Source organism: Parasteatoda tepidariorum, chromosome 1 (genome assembly GCF_982258835.1).
Source record: "Parasteatoda tepidariorum strain Cologne lab strain chromosome 1, Ptep-v5.0, whole genome shotgun sequence".
NCBI classification, from domain to species: domain Eukaryota; kingdom Metazoa; phylum Arthropoda; class Arachnida; order Araneae; family Theridiidae; genus Parasteatoda; species Parasteatoda tepidariorum.
The window spans coordinates 6,985,092-6,999,773 of record NC_141755.1 but is presented as its reverse complement, the minus strand read 5'-3'; the positions used below and the strand labels follow the sequence as shown (position 1 = coordinate 6,999,773).

The 14,682-nt window shown below is 29.5% G+C and overlaps 1 protein-coding gene across 1 annotated transcript in view; it reads right to left on the bottom strand.

Moving 5' to 3' along the window:
* Positions 1-8,020: 8,020 nt before the first annotated feature.
* Positions 8,021-14,682, bottom strand: part of LOC122268266 (adhesion G protein-coupled receptor B3) — a 45,774-nt gene continuing 39,112 nt past the window's right edge. The window contains exon 17 of the mRNA XM_071180217.2: positions 8,021-12,761. Within this exon, the coding sequence (XP_071036318.1) occupies positions 12,543-12,761 (219 nt within the window). The 3' untranslated portion in view covers positions 8,021-12,542. The remainder of the gene's footprint in view (positions 12,762-14,682) is intronic.

Here is a 14,682-nt window from a genome sequence, read left to right as displayed (position 1 = left end):
CTTACCCATATTGATGCAACCATGGTTTTATGTTAATGCATTTTATGTTGTTTTCTCTCACTCACTATAATTTCTCTTAAAAAATATCAGTTACCTGGTTCTTCCACTCAGTTTTTCAATTGTACCGGTATATGTCATTCAGTTTTGAGCTTAATTTCGTAGTAATTTTCCTTACTGATTTAATGTTTCTTCTCTTTTTTGAATTCACCCCGTGCGAAGAACGGGTATTCAGCTAGTCTATATATAAAAATGAATGTTTCTGCGTGTGTCCCTTATAGACTCCTAAATCACCCGACCAAAAGCAATGAAATTTGGAATTCAAATAGTTAAAAGGACGAGGAAGATCTCACTGTTGACATTAGAACATTCTACGACAAACCGTTCGAGCTGGTTGAGCGAAACACGAAATCGAATTTTCTTATTGGTTAAGCATTAACCATTTATTTAAGTTTATAGATGATTCAATTTTTCAAATATTTTAGAGGTAATATCAGGAATATTTACTGGCTTATAATTCTATTTGATCAAAAAATATGTATATATAATTATTGCACTTATTTCAGTATTTAATTATTTTTTATTCAATGTGTCAGATAAATTTAATGAACAACATTAACGTGGTACCATTCATGGACAACGTCACCAAATGAATATTCCGAAAGTTATCTGATACCACGTGTTTATTTTGTTAATAGTAATTCTTTTATAATATGTTTCTATAAAAGTAAGTGATTAAAAGAATTAATAAAAGAAATAAAAATAACTAAGTATTTAAAGGTAAAATTAATGGGAAAGTAGTGCTGATTCGCTTAGGAGAAACGTTAAAAATCGCTGCGCTATTATTGATGCCAATGATTCTTAATTAATCTATCATGATTCCTAATTAATTCAGGTATTGAAACAATCTTTGTACTAAAAGACAAAATTAATGGAGTAAAGATACTTATTTGTTTAGGGGAGCCTCAAAAAATTGTCATACTATTATTGATGACGATGGTGACTAATTAATGTTGTTAAATTAAAATGAAAAATATAGCTTATGTACTAAAAAACGAAATTAATGGAAAAAAGATACTAATTCCTTTTGGGAACATTATTATTTGCCATATTATTGATACCAATACTTAATTATTATAAGTAATGTGTATTAATTGAAGTAAAAAGAATGTGCTAAAAGCAAAATTTATGGAGAAAAGATTATTTGGAAATTCATTTGGGGGAACCTTAGAAAATCGCCGTACACAGATTAATTTCGTTAACATGTACTACTGGTGTTATGGTAATTGGCGAATTTGAAATAATTTTATATTTTCATAAGATAAGTAATTTACTTATAAATAATTTGATACTTATCCATTTCGCCGGCGCAGGGGTTACAGTCACCAATGCTAAAGTCACTAAGTGCATTTAATTAAACTCTTCTTTTTTTATATATAATTTTTTTTTTTTGGCTTTTTAAAAAAAAAAATAAAAAAAAATAAATTTATACAATGTCTGACTTGTGCCGACGAAATGGAAAAATAACACTAATCTCAAGTAATTTAAGGGTAAGATAGAGAAATAGTCATGAACCAAAGTCCTTATCAAGGTCTAAGAATTCTACGTTTTCATTGTTTTGGTTTTCTTTTGCAGCCACTGATAAATATATTTCGAAACTAAAATGTTTAAGGGTTATGCAACAAGTACCAATTGGGTATAATATAGCCTACGTCACAGGTTGTGTTGTTCATACTAAATTTAACCCATGAACGGCATTTTCTGCGAGCCTAACTTCAAGCCACAAATAAACAAACGAAGTGTTCGATCGTTTAAATAGCTGCTCGCCAGATTTTATTGCATTATAAAGAAAAGTTATTGAAACTAAATACAACTAAATAAACAACAACAACTGCTAATAACAACAACTAAATAAACAACAACTAAATTCCATTCGTTTAGCATTGCGTCATATGTTGTTCCTACTAAATCGAAGTAGTTGTGTTTTTTTCATATTATACCCAATTATACTAATCTATGTGCAAAGTATTATATTCATATATTAGCTGATTATTAAAGCTTGCCAATTCTAAGCAGTTTTATTACTGATACTGCGTGTCTTACGGCAGCTTGAAACGGATATGTACGGGAGAAAATTACTTGATAATGGAAAATGTTGCCTTTATCTAGGATTAAAAAAAAGTAGTCTCGGTACTATTTTATTACCGATTTCTTAGAAGGTGGGACTAATAATTCCTTACCTTACTTTATTTACCATTTGCCTAATTTGAAAATAAAAGTCATGCAAGTAAACAAAAAACTTGAGGGAAAGACCATTACACAATGCCAACTTTCATCTATCAAAAGGTACCTCAAGATTGAATCAGGTTGGCATGTCTTATATGCTAGTGAATTCATGTTTATTAATCGTAGTGGTAGTTACTCCACAAACTAATGTGGAAAAAAACACTTTAAGATTAGAGCGAAAACAAAAGCAATTCTGCTACATTAAACATACCCATTGATACAAAACAATTCTGTTACATTAAACATACCCATATTGATGCAACCACTTTTTATTGATTCATGAATCCCCATAAAAATATCACTAACCTGTCTCTTCCACTAAGCAATTCAATTACGTTAGCATATGTCGTTTAGTTTTGTGCATGATTTCGTGTGTTGTCCAGTTCTGATTAAGTGATTTCTTTTATTCGGCCCATACAAAAAATGGGTATTCAACTAGTATTATAGAAATAATTATTATAAATAAATAATTATTATGTATAAATAATTATTATGTATGAATAATTATTACATATAAATAATTATTTTAAATAAATAACTAGTATAAATAAATAACTAGTGTAAATAAATAATTATTATAAATAAATAAATGATTATTATAAATAATTGAAGTTTCATCTGACATTCAAACAGGTTCTTATATTTTTTTTCTCTAGCTTCCTTCAATAGTGATTCTTTTCCTCTAATTTCTTTCAGTTGTGATTCTTTTCTTTTTTTCTTTATTCCTAACTTCACAGATTCATGAAAGCATATTGTCAAGAAGAATCAGAGTGTATAAGCAAATCGAAATCTTTGATTGCAATCGACATGCAAAAATTGAGTGAAATACCGATTTTGCTACTTGTGTTGCCATTTAGTTAAAATTATATGAAGTAAATTTGAAAAAAATGTGGTTTATAATTCCATTTTTAAATGCAACTAGAATGTTAAATTTTTCTAATTATTTTATGAGAAGACTCATAATTAAATAGAAAATTCATATATATATATATATATATATATATATATATATATATATATATATATATATATATATATATATATATATATATATATATATATGTAATAACAGGGCTCCAACCCTGTTATCAGTGTTGTATTTAGCTTGAAATAATTGCAGTTATAAGCCATCATACGTTCTAAACAGGTTTATTAAATGTAGGCTGGTATTGCAAACCATTCACGTCCCCACTCCTGAAAAGGAGGGGGGACAAGACTCCGGACAATTCCGGCACAGCTTATTTGGATCACATCATGATGAAAAGGACACGCAAAACTATGCGCTCTTACGTTTTATACCAACATAGATTTGAAGTAAAAAGGCACATTCGTACGTTCCTTGTATCCTTACGCATTAAGGAAAATCATTTCTGCTTCCTTATATGGAATTGAAAAAGGGAACGATTCTAAAAATAACTCTTCCTTTGAAATATAAATCCATTTATATTCAAATAGAAAAGAATATTTTTAATTAATTCCTAATTAAGTTGGTATTTTGCAGAATCACAATTATAAATTAATGACTTAAACGGTTATTTTTAAAATTTCAGTAAAACTAATCTACCAATTTAAATCATAGCAATGCGTGTTATAGTATTTTTTTTCCAAAAAGCATTATGTGTATAGATAAAGGAAAAAAAAATTATTTTCATTTTAATTAAGTTTTGATCTTATTTAAAATGACAAAAAAGTTCTTAAATATTTCAGAGCAGGTGTCCCCAACCTTTTCGTACCTAGGAGCAAATACCGGAATATCGGTAGAATGGCGGGCACAATTTATTTTTTCAAGATAAATTTATAGTTGATAGACATAGGCAATAATACACACTACATATAATGCACAAAAAATTTAATTGAAAAAATTAATTTAATATATGAATATAATTAGTATTAATGTTCTTGTGTAAAATAAATGATTACTAAATTGCTTTCAAAACATACGAAGTATAAAAATTATTTATAAAATCCAGTCAATGTGGTCTTTGGCATGGCATTTCGCTGGCCAGCGCTTCATAATTGGGAGAATATGATGAAATTCCTGCTCGCAAGCAATCGTTAAGGGGTTCATCTATAAGTCGGGATCTATATTTTGATTTTATGATATTCATTGTCAAAAACAATGATTCGGACAAGTATGGGGAACCAAGAAACGACTTTATTTTAAGAATGGAATTTATTTCTTCAACTATATTCCAGAATTTCTCATCTGATATAATAGTTTTGAGGATAATGTCAATCTGAAGATCCACAATTTCTATCTCCACTTCTTCTCGCTTTACTTGAAGAAATTCTGAAATGTATGTTGCTATTACGGTTACGTTTATTTGGTTGGTAAAAGGATTAACAAAAAAGGATATTAAATTGTTTAAGCAATTGGAGGTTGATGACAAGTGTTGATAAATTAATTTCACTGTCACTTATCATTTTTTTCATGTTTGGAAAATGCAAAAGAGACTTCATTTTAAAATGTGATATCCACAAAACTAGCTTAGCTCTGAACGAGTTTATAGCCTCGATCATTTTTACTATATGTTTGTCTTTCCCTGCAGCTCCACTTTGTAAGTAAGTACTTTGCCTTCACTGAGCCAGCGTACTTCAGTATGTATTTGCATAGCATAAAATTTGCATAGCATTTAATGGGAAAATGCAAAACTGAAATATTTTATCGTAGGGCACAAGCAGTGAGCGCACCTAGACCGATCGACGGACGCCATGGTGCCCGCGGGCATAGGGTTGGGGACCCCTGTTTTAGAGTTTACATATCAACTCTCTTGTAAATATCACGTAGTATATATTGCTTTTGTTACTTCATATATATATTAATTAGTTAAAATTGTTTTTAGTTTGTATGTAGATAAACGTAATATATAAACGATATATATAAACATAATTTGCTCGCAATTTTAAATATAAAGAACTGAATACAATTTAAATTTTAATAATTCCCTTTTTAACTAAAAAAAATAGTTACAATTAGCTAATTAGTTGAAATTCCTAAATTTCAAAATTGTTATTTTTCTTGATTTCTTACAGATTTTGGGCAAAATTGATATTTTTTTTTTTAAATCAAAGAAGTTTAGTAAAACCTGACTAGAATTCTGCTGGAGAGCTGTTATACTTAAATTAGATCTTCCCTGGATTAAATGTGCATGTTTTATCAACGTTCACCGAGCGACCACGTGGACTTTCGTGGATGTTTGAAATCACGTCTCATGGGCATCCTATGAATAATTTTGCGCTATGTCAGTTACTTCTAAATCTTTTAGAGCAAAAAGAAAACAAGTTTTTTTTTCTTCATTTGATTAAGTAAAATTAAAAAAAAGACGCTTCCTATCAATATGCAAAGTTAAAACTTTTCATTAGTACATACTAATTTATAAAAGTTTAAAAATGCTTAACGTAAAAAGTGGTTAATTATTTTTTTTCGTTGTCAAAATTCTAGTTAAAATTATATTAAAAATATTCAAATTTAAAATAGGTGATTAGTACTTTATTTATAATCTTAAAATGTTTTAAAAGATGGTACGAAATAAATTATCCCGTGTCACAGTCGATCATTGAATCCCCGATCTCTAGAATTAATTAATTAATTCTAGAGAATTAATTAATATCGAGCCTACAAACGTTTGTAGGCTCGATATTAATTAATTTTAAATTTCTTTCATTGCCTGAAAAATCAAATATTTATATTGTATTTTCAGAAAAGACACACTATTGGTAGTATAAATTTTAAACTATTCACTTCGAATATTATTTACTAACTAATTGGGTATAATATGAAAAAAGCACTACTACTTCCACTTACTAGGAATAACATTTACCTTTTAGTTTAATTAATAAACTGAGTTTTAAATATGCTTACTAAATTCATAAACTTCGGTAAAACAACAATATAAATTATTTCCAAAGGAACTAGACTAATGCAATTCCAACCTGGCGAGTAGCGACTTATAACAAGACACTTCGTTTGATGCTTTTACTTGTTGCTAGAAATCAGGTTCGCAGAAAATGCTGTTTACTAGTTAAATTTAGTAGGAATAACACGATCTGTGACGTAGGCTATAGTATACCCAATTAAATGATGAAATTAAGGAGTGAGAGTCTTTGGTTGCCATTTTAAGAATAGAAAAATTACGCCAAAAATCAGACTATTCCTACTACTAGCGCCACTATGAATTGTAGTAATGGCAGGTCGCTTTTCGAAACTATTTTGGCGCGAGTCATTTGTTTTGTACAAAATGTCTCTGGTAGCAAATTTTGCCTTGAACATTTGCGGATTACTGTATTCGGTCTGTCTGTCATTTAATTTTTCAATAACTCAATGAAAGTGAATTAAAATTTCGCCGTTTTTTGGAGTTGTCAAAATTCGTTTTCAGCTAAAGTTAAACGGATCAAGCCAACGCTAAAATGAAAGAACGCGTAAAACTCTGTAAACAATATAAGTATATTGATATTGAATGGTGCACTTTTTAAAACTTAGATAAAAAAAAAAGTTGTAACTTGGAAGTCTAACGACAAATATTAATTGTCAAGCTACCTCAGTGCTTAGCTTTATACGCTTATACATTCATAAGTAAAAGTAATACGAGGAAATATATTGGAAGAGCAGAAATTGTGGGACTTAAGAGGTAATAAAAATGTAAATTAGTGTTAGAGAAGAATCGAAATTAAATATTGGTGATAAATGTATTATTATTATTTTTCTTTTCTTTTAAAGGCATTTTTATGCTACTAGATTGTTTAGAAAAAGTCTTATAAGTAATTTTTTGAAAAAATAAAATTTATAAGAACATGGCATGCCTGAAATTTTATGCTTATAATGTATATAGAATATTATATAATATGCTATATATAATGTACTGAATGCGAAAATATGTATTATAGAAAGTTGTTTGCGACTTGATAGCTTTCTGCAGGATTTTGGCAAGTTGTTTGTCTTTTCATTGTACTACATTGTAAAGGCTTTCATTGAAAAGGCCGAAGACAGCTGGTGGGGGAGGGGGGTTGAAATCGTTGATAAGCAAGCAATAACTCCAAAAAGGTGGCACATGAATATCGAAAAAAAGAATATATATACCAATTTAAAATTTTGAACATATAATTAAAGTTTTAATGTATCTTTCTATTTGTTTTTTTTCTTATAAAATTCCGCTACAGTAATGAAGAAATTGATTTGATTATTATCTCTATAATTTTATTCAAATTTCCATCGTTTTTTCTTCACTTTTTTTTTTTTTTGTAACTAGCAAACCTTTTTTTTTCTCTTTAACCATCGACTTCACCAATGTAAAAAGTGCATTCAAACATTTCAAGTCAGTGAAACTTGCAGATTTGCTGATAGGTATAAATTTATATCAATCTAAAATTTTATGTGCAACTGGGAGTTTCATTATGATTGCCTTCAATGGGAAATTTAAAGATCTAAAATATGAGAGCGAAAAAGTAAACACATTGGCTCTTACAAATCTATATTTTAGCGAAGAAAGAACAAAAATGCCATTAAAATTACAGTCGAGGAAAGCGTATTTAAAAACCTGCATATTTCAAGTGGGTTAAAGTGTAGAAAATATTTCTTGATCATATCACTTTCGAAATACATGTAGGAGATTTCGGTGATGGAAAGACAAGATAAACGAAAATATTTTTTTTCCATTTAATCCACTTAAAATGCATAGCTGTGAAAATGTTTATGTTATTGTGTATTTTAACAACATATAACGAAGTGAAGAAATACATATTTATCCACAATTTCAACTTTATTCATATAGAATGTCAGATTCAATTGCAAATAAGTTTCAGTCAATAACATTGAATAAGATATAACAATTTAAAAAGATACACGTCATTTTAACTACATCAACGAGCCTAATTTAAGTATTTTCATACATACAATTATATATTTTTTTAATGGCTGGCGCTTATACTTTCAAGTAAATTAAAGTGGCATGATTTTTTTTCTTCCTATTTACAACGTTTCTTAAAGCCATCTTTAAATTACCCTTCAATTAAAATCAGCCCTGATCATTGAAATTTACCGAAATACAATAGAAAAATGGACGAAACTTCGCATCTCACTGATTTGACGAGTCAGTTGTTTTGTTTTTTCAGCACATATGGGAGGCAAATTTACAGCTAGATGGATTTATATACATTTTTAACTCACTTCTAAATTGTAGGTTTAAAAAAAATCAAAATAAGTCTAATACATATAAATATTTTCTTATATTTTCACAAGTTGATTTAAAGTAGGCTCCTTTATCGTGCACCCCAGGGGCACTATAGTGGACATCCGACGATATTTCATCGTCCCTCTTAATTATTTTATTCAGTTTAAAATAATAGTTCGATAAGAGCCGAGGTGGCTTAGTGGACAGAGATTTCGCTTCCCAATGAGGTGACCAGAGGTTCGAATCCCAGAGGCTGTTGGTTCATACGAATTTTGCTCCTGGCTCACATTGACCACGGAACTGAGTGTCCTCAGTGGTAGACGGATCATGGGTTAGAATATCATTGAAGTCAGGCTAATCATGAGAGGTTTGGGGGGTTTACCTCTCCATGCAAGGCAAATTCTAGTTAGTTCCATCAAAAAGTCCACTATAAATGTTAGTTTGACCCAATATTTGATCCAGGATGCAACCCATCCTGGATGAAATATTGGGTTTCAAAATTACATGGGTACGGAGTTGAACACTGATGGTCGTAAACTCAGAATTGGATCGGCTGTTCTACGTTGATCCAAAATAAAATAGTTCGATATGAAATCCGAAGAGTGACATTTATTTCAGCTGATTATTAGTAGTGAAAAAAATTGAATGACTAATTAATAAGCCTGCCAATAAGTGTTTTAATAAAAACTGAAATATAAAACACTAAACAGACTTGTTTATTAAAGGCTTCAAAATCAAAAATAAGAACACATTTCTCAGACCAACGTTTAGAGGATTCTTTAAGAATAGCAATTACCAATATTTCACGTGATATTGATGCTTTAATTGACTAAGTAAAAACAACGTTAAACTTCTCATAAAATCTGAAAATGACTTGTCCACTTCAGCCAGTAACATTTTGGATAAAATAAATTGATTCTACTATAATTTTATTGCATTTTTTCATTAACCATCACGTTATAAATTGTAAAGCATTGCAATTTACGCTAAAGTTAACTGCAGCTAATACATTTTTTCCGACTATTATCTAATTTCTTCTAACGTGTGGCCATGAAATATCCCTAATTCATAGGTGTGGCCCTCTGGTACAGAATTTTGATTATCCCTAATCTAACGTAAATAGATTTCATGCAACATAAATGCAGATTTTTTTTTCTAAGCATTCTAAAGCATTAGGTTTCCAAATGCTGAGTTTAGAAAAATTCAAATAAGTCAAAACTTTGGAAGGTCAAGTATTAGTTAGACAACACTTTTATCAATTTCTACTATACTAATTTAATAACTACTGTTATGGCATAATTCTACCATTTTACACTGCGTATCACTTTTCTGTTTAAAAAACATTTAGTATACTGAAATTTTGATTCAAAATATTTGAATTGCTGTTACAAGGTTTTAAATACTTTTCTTATTATTTAAAAAAATATGAGATAGATTCAACAATTACTTTTTTAAAGGGGCCAACTAGTATGATACAGTTATGACATTTTATATTTTGTTTGAATAACATTATAAGCGTTTTTCTTAATATCAAAGAGATGAATTTAAGTTACTATCTTGAATAATTATGAATGTACATTTAAGTACATTTATGAGGGAGTTATTTTTATTATACAATTATGTCGCTATGTATTCACCACATTCTAATTTAAAATTTTCCTAAGGGTACATTCGAGAATAAAAATGAATCTAAATTCATAGGTTAAGTTCTGAGATTTTAACTGACATTAGAAAAAAGCATTTTTTCATAAAATTAAAACCTCGATCAAATTGATTAGATTTTACCAGCAAAGCAGATATTTAAAATTTCAATACTTTCTAGTGTTAAAATTTTTTTTTCTAAATACAAAAATAGCAAAAAGAGATTTAATATTGAAATTGACTTAATGAAAAAATTAGCTGAATGTGTGCAAAAATTAATTTTTAAGCTGAGACTGCAGTTGGAACCATTTACTGTGATATGTCTAATAAAACTCTCTTTTTTTTCCGAGAATACTTTTTTTGGTAACATCGTTATCCAACAAGAAACTAATAAACTCCGAGTCGCAGAAAAACATTTTCATTAATTGTCTAAGTTAAAAATGATTACATTTGATTAATAAATTACGTAAAAAGAAAGCATATTTCGTCACATAATGCTGTTTGATATTTTATTCTATAGAAATTTTCTTTAAAAAAATTGTTTTCTTTATTCAATTCATCGTCTGTGAGTTTTTAAATTTGGACATGGCCCGAAATGCGTGTTTTCAAAAATAGACAAACATCAAAACGAGTGTTTACGAAAGTGGGCACGGCAAAAAAATGAGCCTTTTTCAGTTTTCAACCCAAATATAACAGCTGAAACTAGGAATTATGTGTTCATTTCTCCTCACTCATTTAAATACGGAGCATAATCATTACGATTAAATTTCCCGTACTTCGGGATTGGGGTGGCAAAGCCTATTACAGATGTAACGTTTCAAGCGATGTCTTTGAAATGTGTGTTTTGTATTCGTGTATTTCGTCTTCGTATTCTGAGCTTTAAGCGATAAAGTGAGTTTTAAAACCCTAAATTCCTACAACGTAAATTTACTACCACTCTATTATAAATTTATATCACTCGCGGCAACCTTGCAAAAACAGCTGATGACTTTAAAAAAAAAAAAAGACTAATTTATAAAAGTGGGTGTGTGATATCATAATACAAATTTATTTGGATGCATTAGTTTATTCTTTTAAAAAAAGCAATACTCATATAAAAAGTTTGGAAAATGGAATCAAATTATTTGTCCATTCGCTTAAATAATTATGTCCATTTTCATAAATACACATTTTGAGCTGTGCCCAGATTTAATAACTCACTGATTTTATACTTAGCTTACATCTGGAAAAAGCATTTAAAATCTCATTTTATGCAATTTTTAATTACTTTTATTGATTATTTGTTTTATTAAAATGATTATATCTTTCGTTGCAACAACTTATTATACCCCGGTTTGCACAAACCAGTAAAATGTACTTATGTCTAGTAGTCTTAAACATCGTTCTCCTTGGTTTAGCCACATGTCTAACAAGGAATCATATTCTTTGGTGTTATAGGAAAATGTTGTTAAAGAATAAAAAAAAAGTTATCAAATTCCTCTAAGCAATAGGAAAAAATAAGCAGAATTCTTAGATTTTCCTCATATGGATGCACCAAATATCTCTCATTGCTAAATCTTAGCGTGTTTCTTCCGCATTAAAAATCAACGGAGCAAACATGTATGAGTATATAATGTAGGTCAATAGAAAAATCGAGCTCCCTATAAATGTCGGAAGTATTTTGTAATGCGCTAGGCTACTTGGAAATTCATCATTGTTTTTTAATGTCGACAGTGTTTTTTGTTCCACCAGACTATTTAGACAACTATTCAGTAATTTCTAATTTTCCTGATATTCTGAAGACTTATTTTAATCAGCACATATGCCTTTAAGAAAATAAAGAAATGTGCGAAAAATAATTAACCTGACTGAATTTGTTCTGGTTTATTTCGGTAAACCTTTTCAGGTTTGATGAATCTTTAACAAGGCTATTTACAAAAAGCCTTACCTATACTGGGCTTATTACAAAATGTTTGTGATAAATCAGACTAATTGAGCATTGAATATATTTTCTAATTGACCCTAGGGTATATGGGCTCAAAGCAATAAGCCTAGAAAGTGTCAGGCTGATCAAAAAGTACTGGAAAGTTTCCCAAAATAGCCTAACGCGATGCAAATGTCAATGGCTTGTTGGCAAGTATCTGGATCATTCTATTAGCCAACCACAAACATAATTCCATTGTCACTAATTTTTTTTTTTTAATTAAAGCGACGCCCTGTTGATTGCGTTCAATCATTTCAAACTGCAATTTTGCTCTATTTAAAATCGGAAGATATTTGATAAACCATAAACTGCATTTACTTGTAGTTTTCTTAAATTCATAGTAAACTATAAAATGTATTTGTATAAGTTAAGATGAGAAAAAAAAATCATGCCATTTTATTTTTCCAATAACAATGTTTTGAGTAAAACTCGAACATTATCAGATTTTCAAATTCACATCGTTAAACAAATAAGAATTTTTTTTGCTGTTAAACCCGAATATTTGAACAGCAAGGATCCTCAACAGAATCGTGGTAAGACATTCGATTGGCCAATAGAGGGGTGCAGTCTGTTCTCCTGTTATCTTCAGACAGAGAAAGAAGGGGTCTTTCAAAAATCGGAAATGATCCACTTTTCTTCAATTTCATAGCAGATACTTTCGGTTTTTTAGACACCACAGCCAGTTTTAGTCGGAATGTAAGCTGGATCTATAGAAAAAAAAATCATATAAATCTTTAAGAGCGTTTGCTAGAGCAATTGATTGTATGCAGCTTTCGAAATATTTCGAACTTTTTTTACGAAGTACATAATTGAATGAAATTTTTACATGACCTGACATTAATTTTTACATGACATGACATTAATTTTTACATCTTCATAGTATGTATTAAAAAAAAAAGAAATACAGAAAATGAGCAAAGTTTCTATATCAATTTAATGAAAATCAATAAACTAGTAATAAACTTATTTCTGAAATCTTCCCAACTTTCCGGAAAAAAAAGGATGAAAAAAAAAAACGTAACAGCAAAAAGAAATAAGAATATTAATTAGGAACACATTTTAAAACGACCTCTAATAGAAAAAAATTACTTGTTCCAACATAGTTAAATTTCATAAAAGATTTTAAGGTAATCTCAAGTACGAGTTAAAGAGATCTATGTCGTCTTCTTTCACACGGCATAGCGTCGATGGCATTGCATTGCATCTTTCGTTGATTTTTGTCAACATTTGAGTAGGCGTTCCTTCGGTATTTCCGTTTAAATATTTTCATGCCCGGAATGAAGTCCCGGTTGTAATGTTTACATGTCCGGTAATGTCGAGAAATATAATTCTCGAGCCCTGGTACGTACACATCAATTAAATCCATATTGATAATTGGAATTTCGGTAGAATATTATAAATGAATGAAAAACTGTAGGCAAATTTTAAAGGGATATCCAAATTAGTATTCATTTTGAGACGTAACGAAGTGAAGATCTCGCCTTTAATAGAAGGGAAATGGGGGAAACATGTAGCGTCTAGATTTGGAATAAAAACAGCGGCCAACGTTTCGTCTCCGCAACGCTGTATCAGCTAAACTATACATAATTTATTCATTATTAGTTTCAAACTACGGATTTTTATAAGAAATTAAATTATGCTACAATAACAAAAGAAGAGTGTTATAAAAATGCTATTTATAATTCTAAAGTCTTATTATTAATTAATTACTTTATTTATTCTTTAAAAAAAAGCTTTAATGTGTTTTCAATTGTCTTAATTTCTCGTTAGACTAAATTTCTTGTTTGGAGTGTAGTAATGTATAATTAAGTGATATTAAGAAAACATGAGAACTAAATTAAATTTTATGTGCATATTGAATAGATATATGCATTCAAAATCATATTAAGGCTCTTCAAATTTGTCACTTTTAAAATATTTTATTGCGTGCAGAGAGTTTGAATTTTCTGAAAATTGTTTAATACAATACGTCCGAGATAAAACGTTACAACCGAAAAACGAGGAAATATCGCCATCCAAGAAAGAGACATTGCCTGTGCAATATTTCTCTGCTCAGATAGAAAGATCGATGGCATTGGTTTCAACAGGATAGAGCCATTGTCCATGCATCTCGATCATCCATGTCTTTCCTTAAAAAGCTTTTTGGGAAGGCTTGATTTCCAACAGACTGTGATCTCCGGGAAGTCAGGACTTGTCACCCCCCCCCCCCAACATCTAAGTCGAATTAAAGGTACGGAAATTAAACAAAAGATCAAAAACGTTTTCTCCCAAATGTTGATTCACTATTTCGATAATCTTGTACAGCGTACTTGATTTGTCATTTGACAGATTACAAGAATTCAACATTCATTATAATTTGTGCTCAATAAAAATTCCTTTTTCCTTTGTCCATGCTTGCTTCGCTGGATGCACTTTATTTTGGTCACACTGTATTCAATGAGTAAAAATTTATGCACAAACAAGAGTAATAAAAAATGGGTTGGTCCTATCATTTATTTATTGAATTTATTTAATTCATTGAAATATATAAAATGGTTTATTTTGTCAAGTATTCTTAACATGAATCTACACCGTTTTTTTTATTAATAGGTGAACAGTAAAGCCATTAAAATTTGTCTTCTCATACTT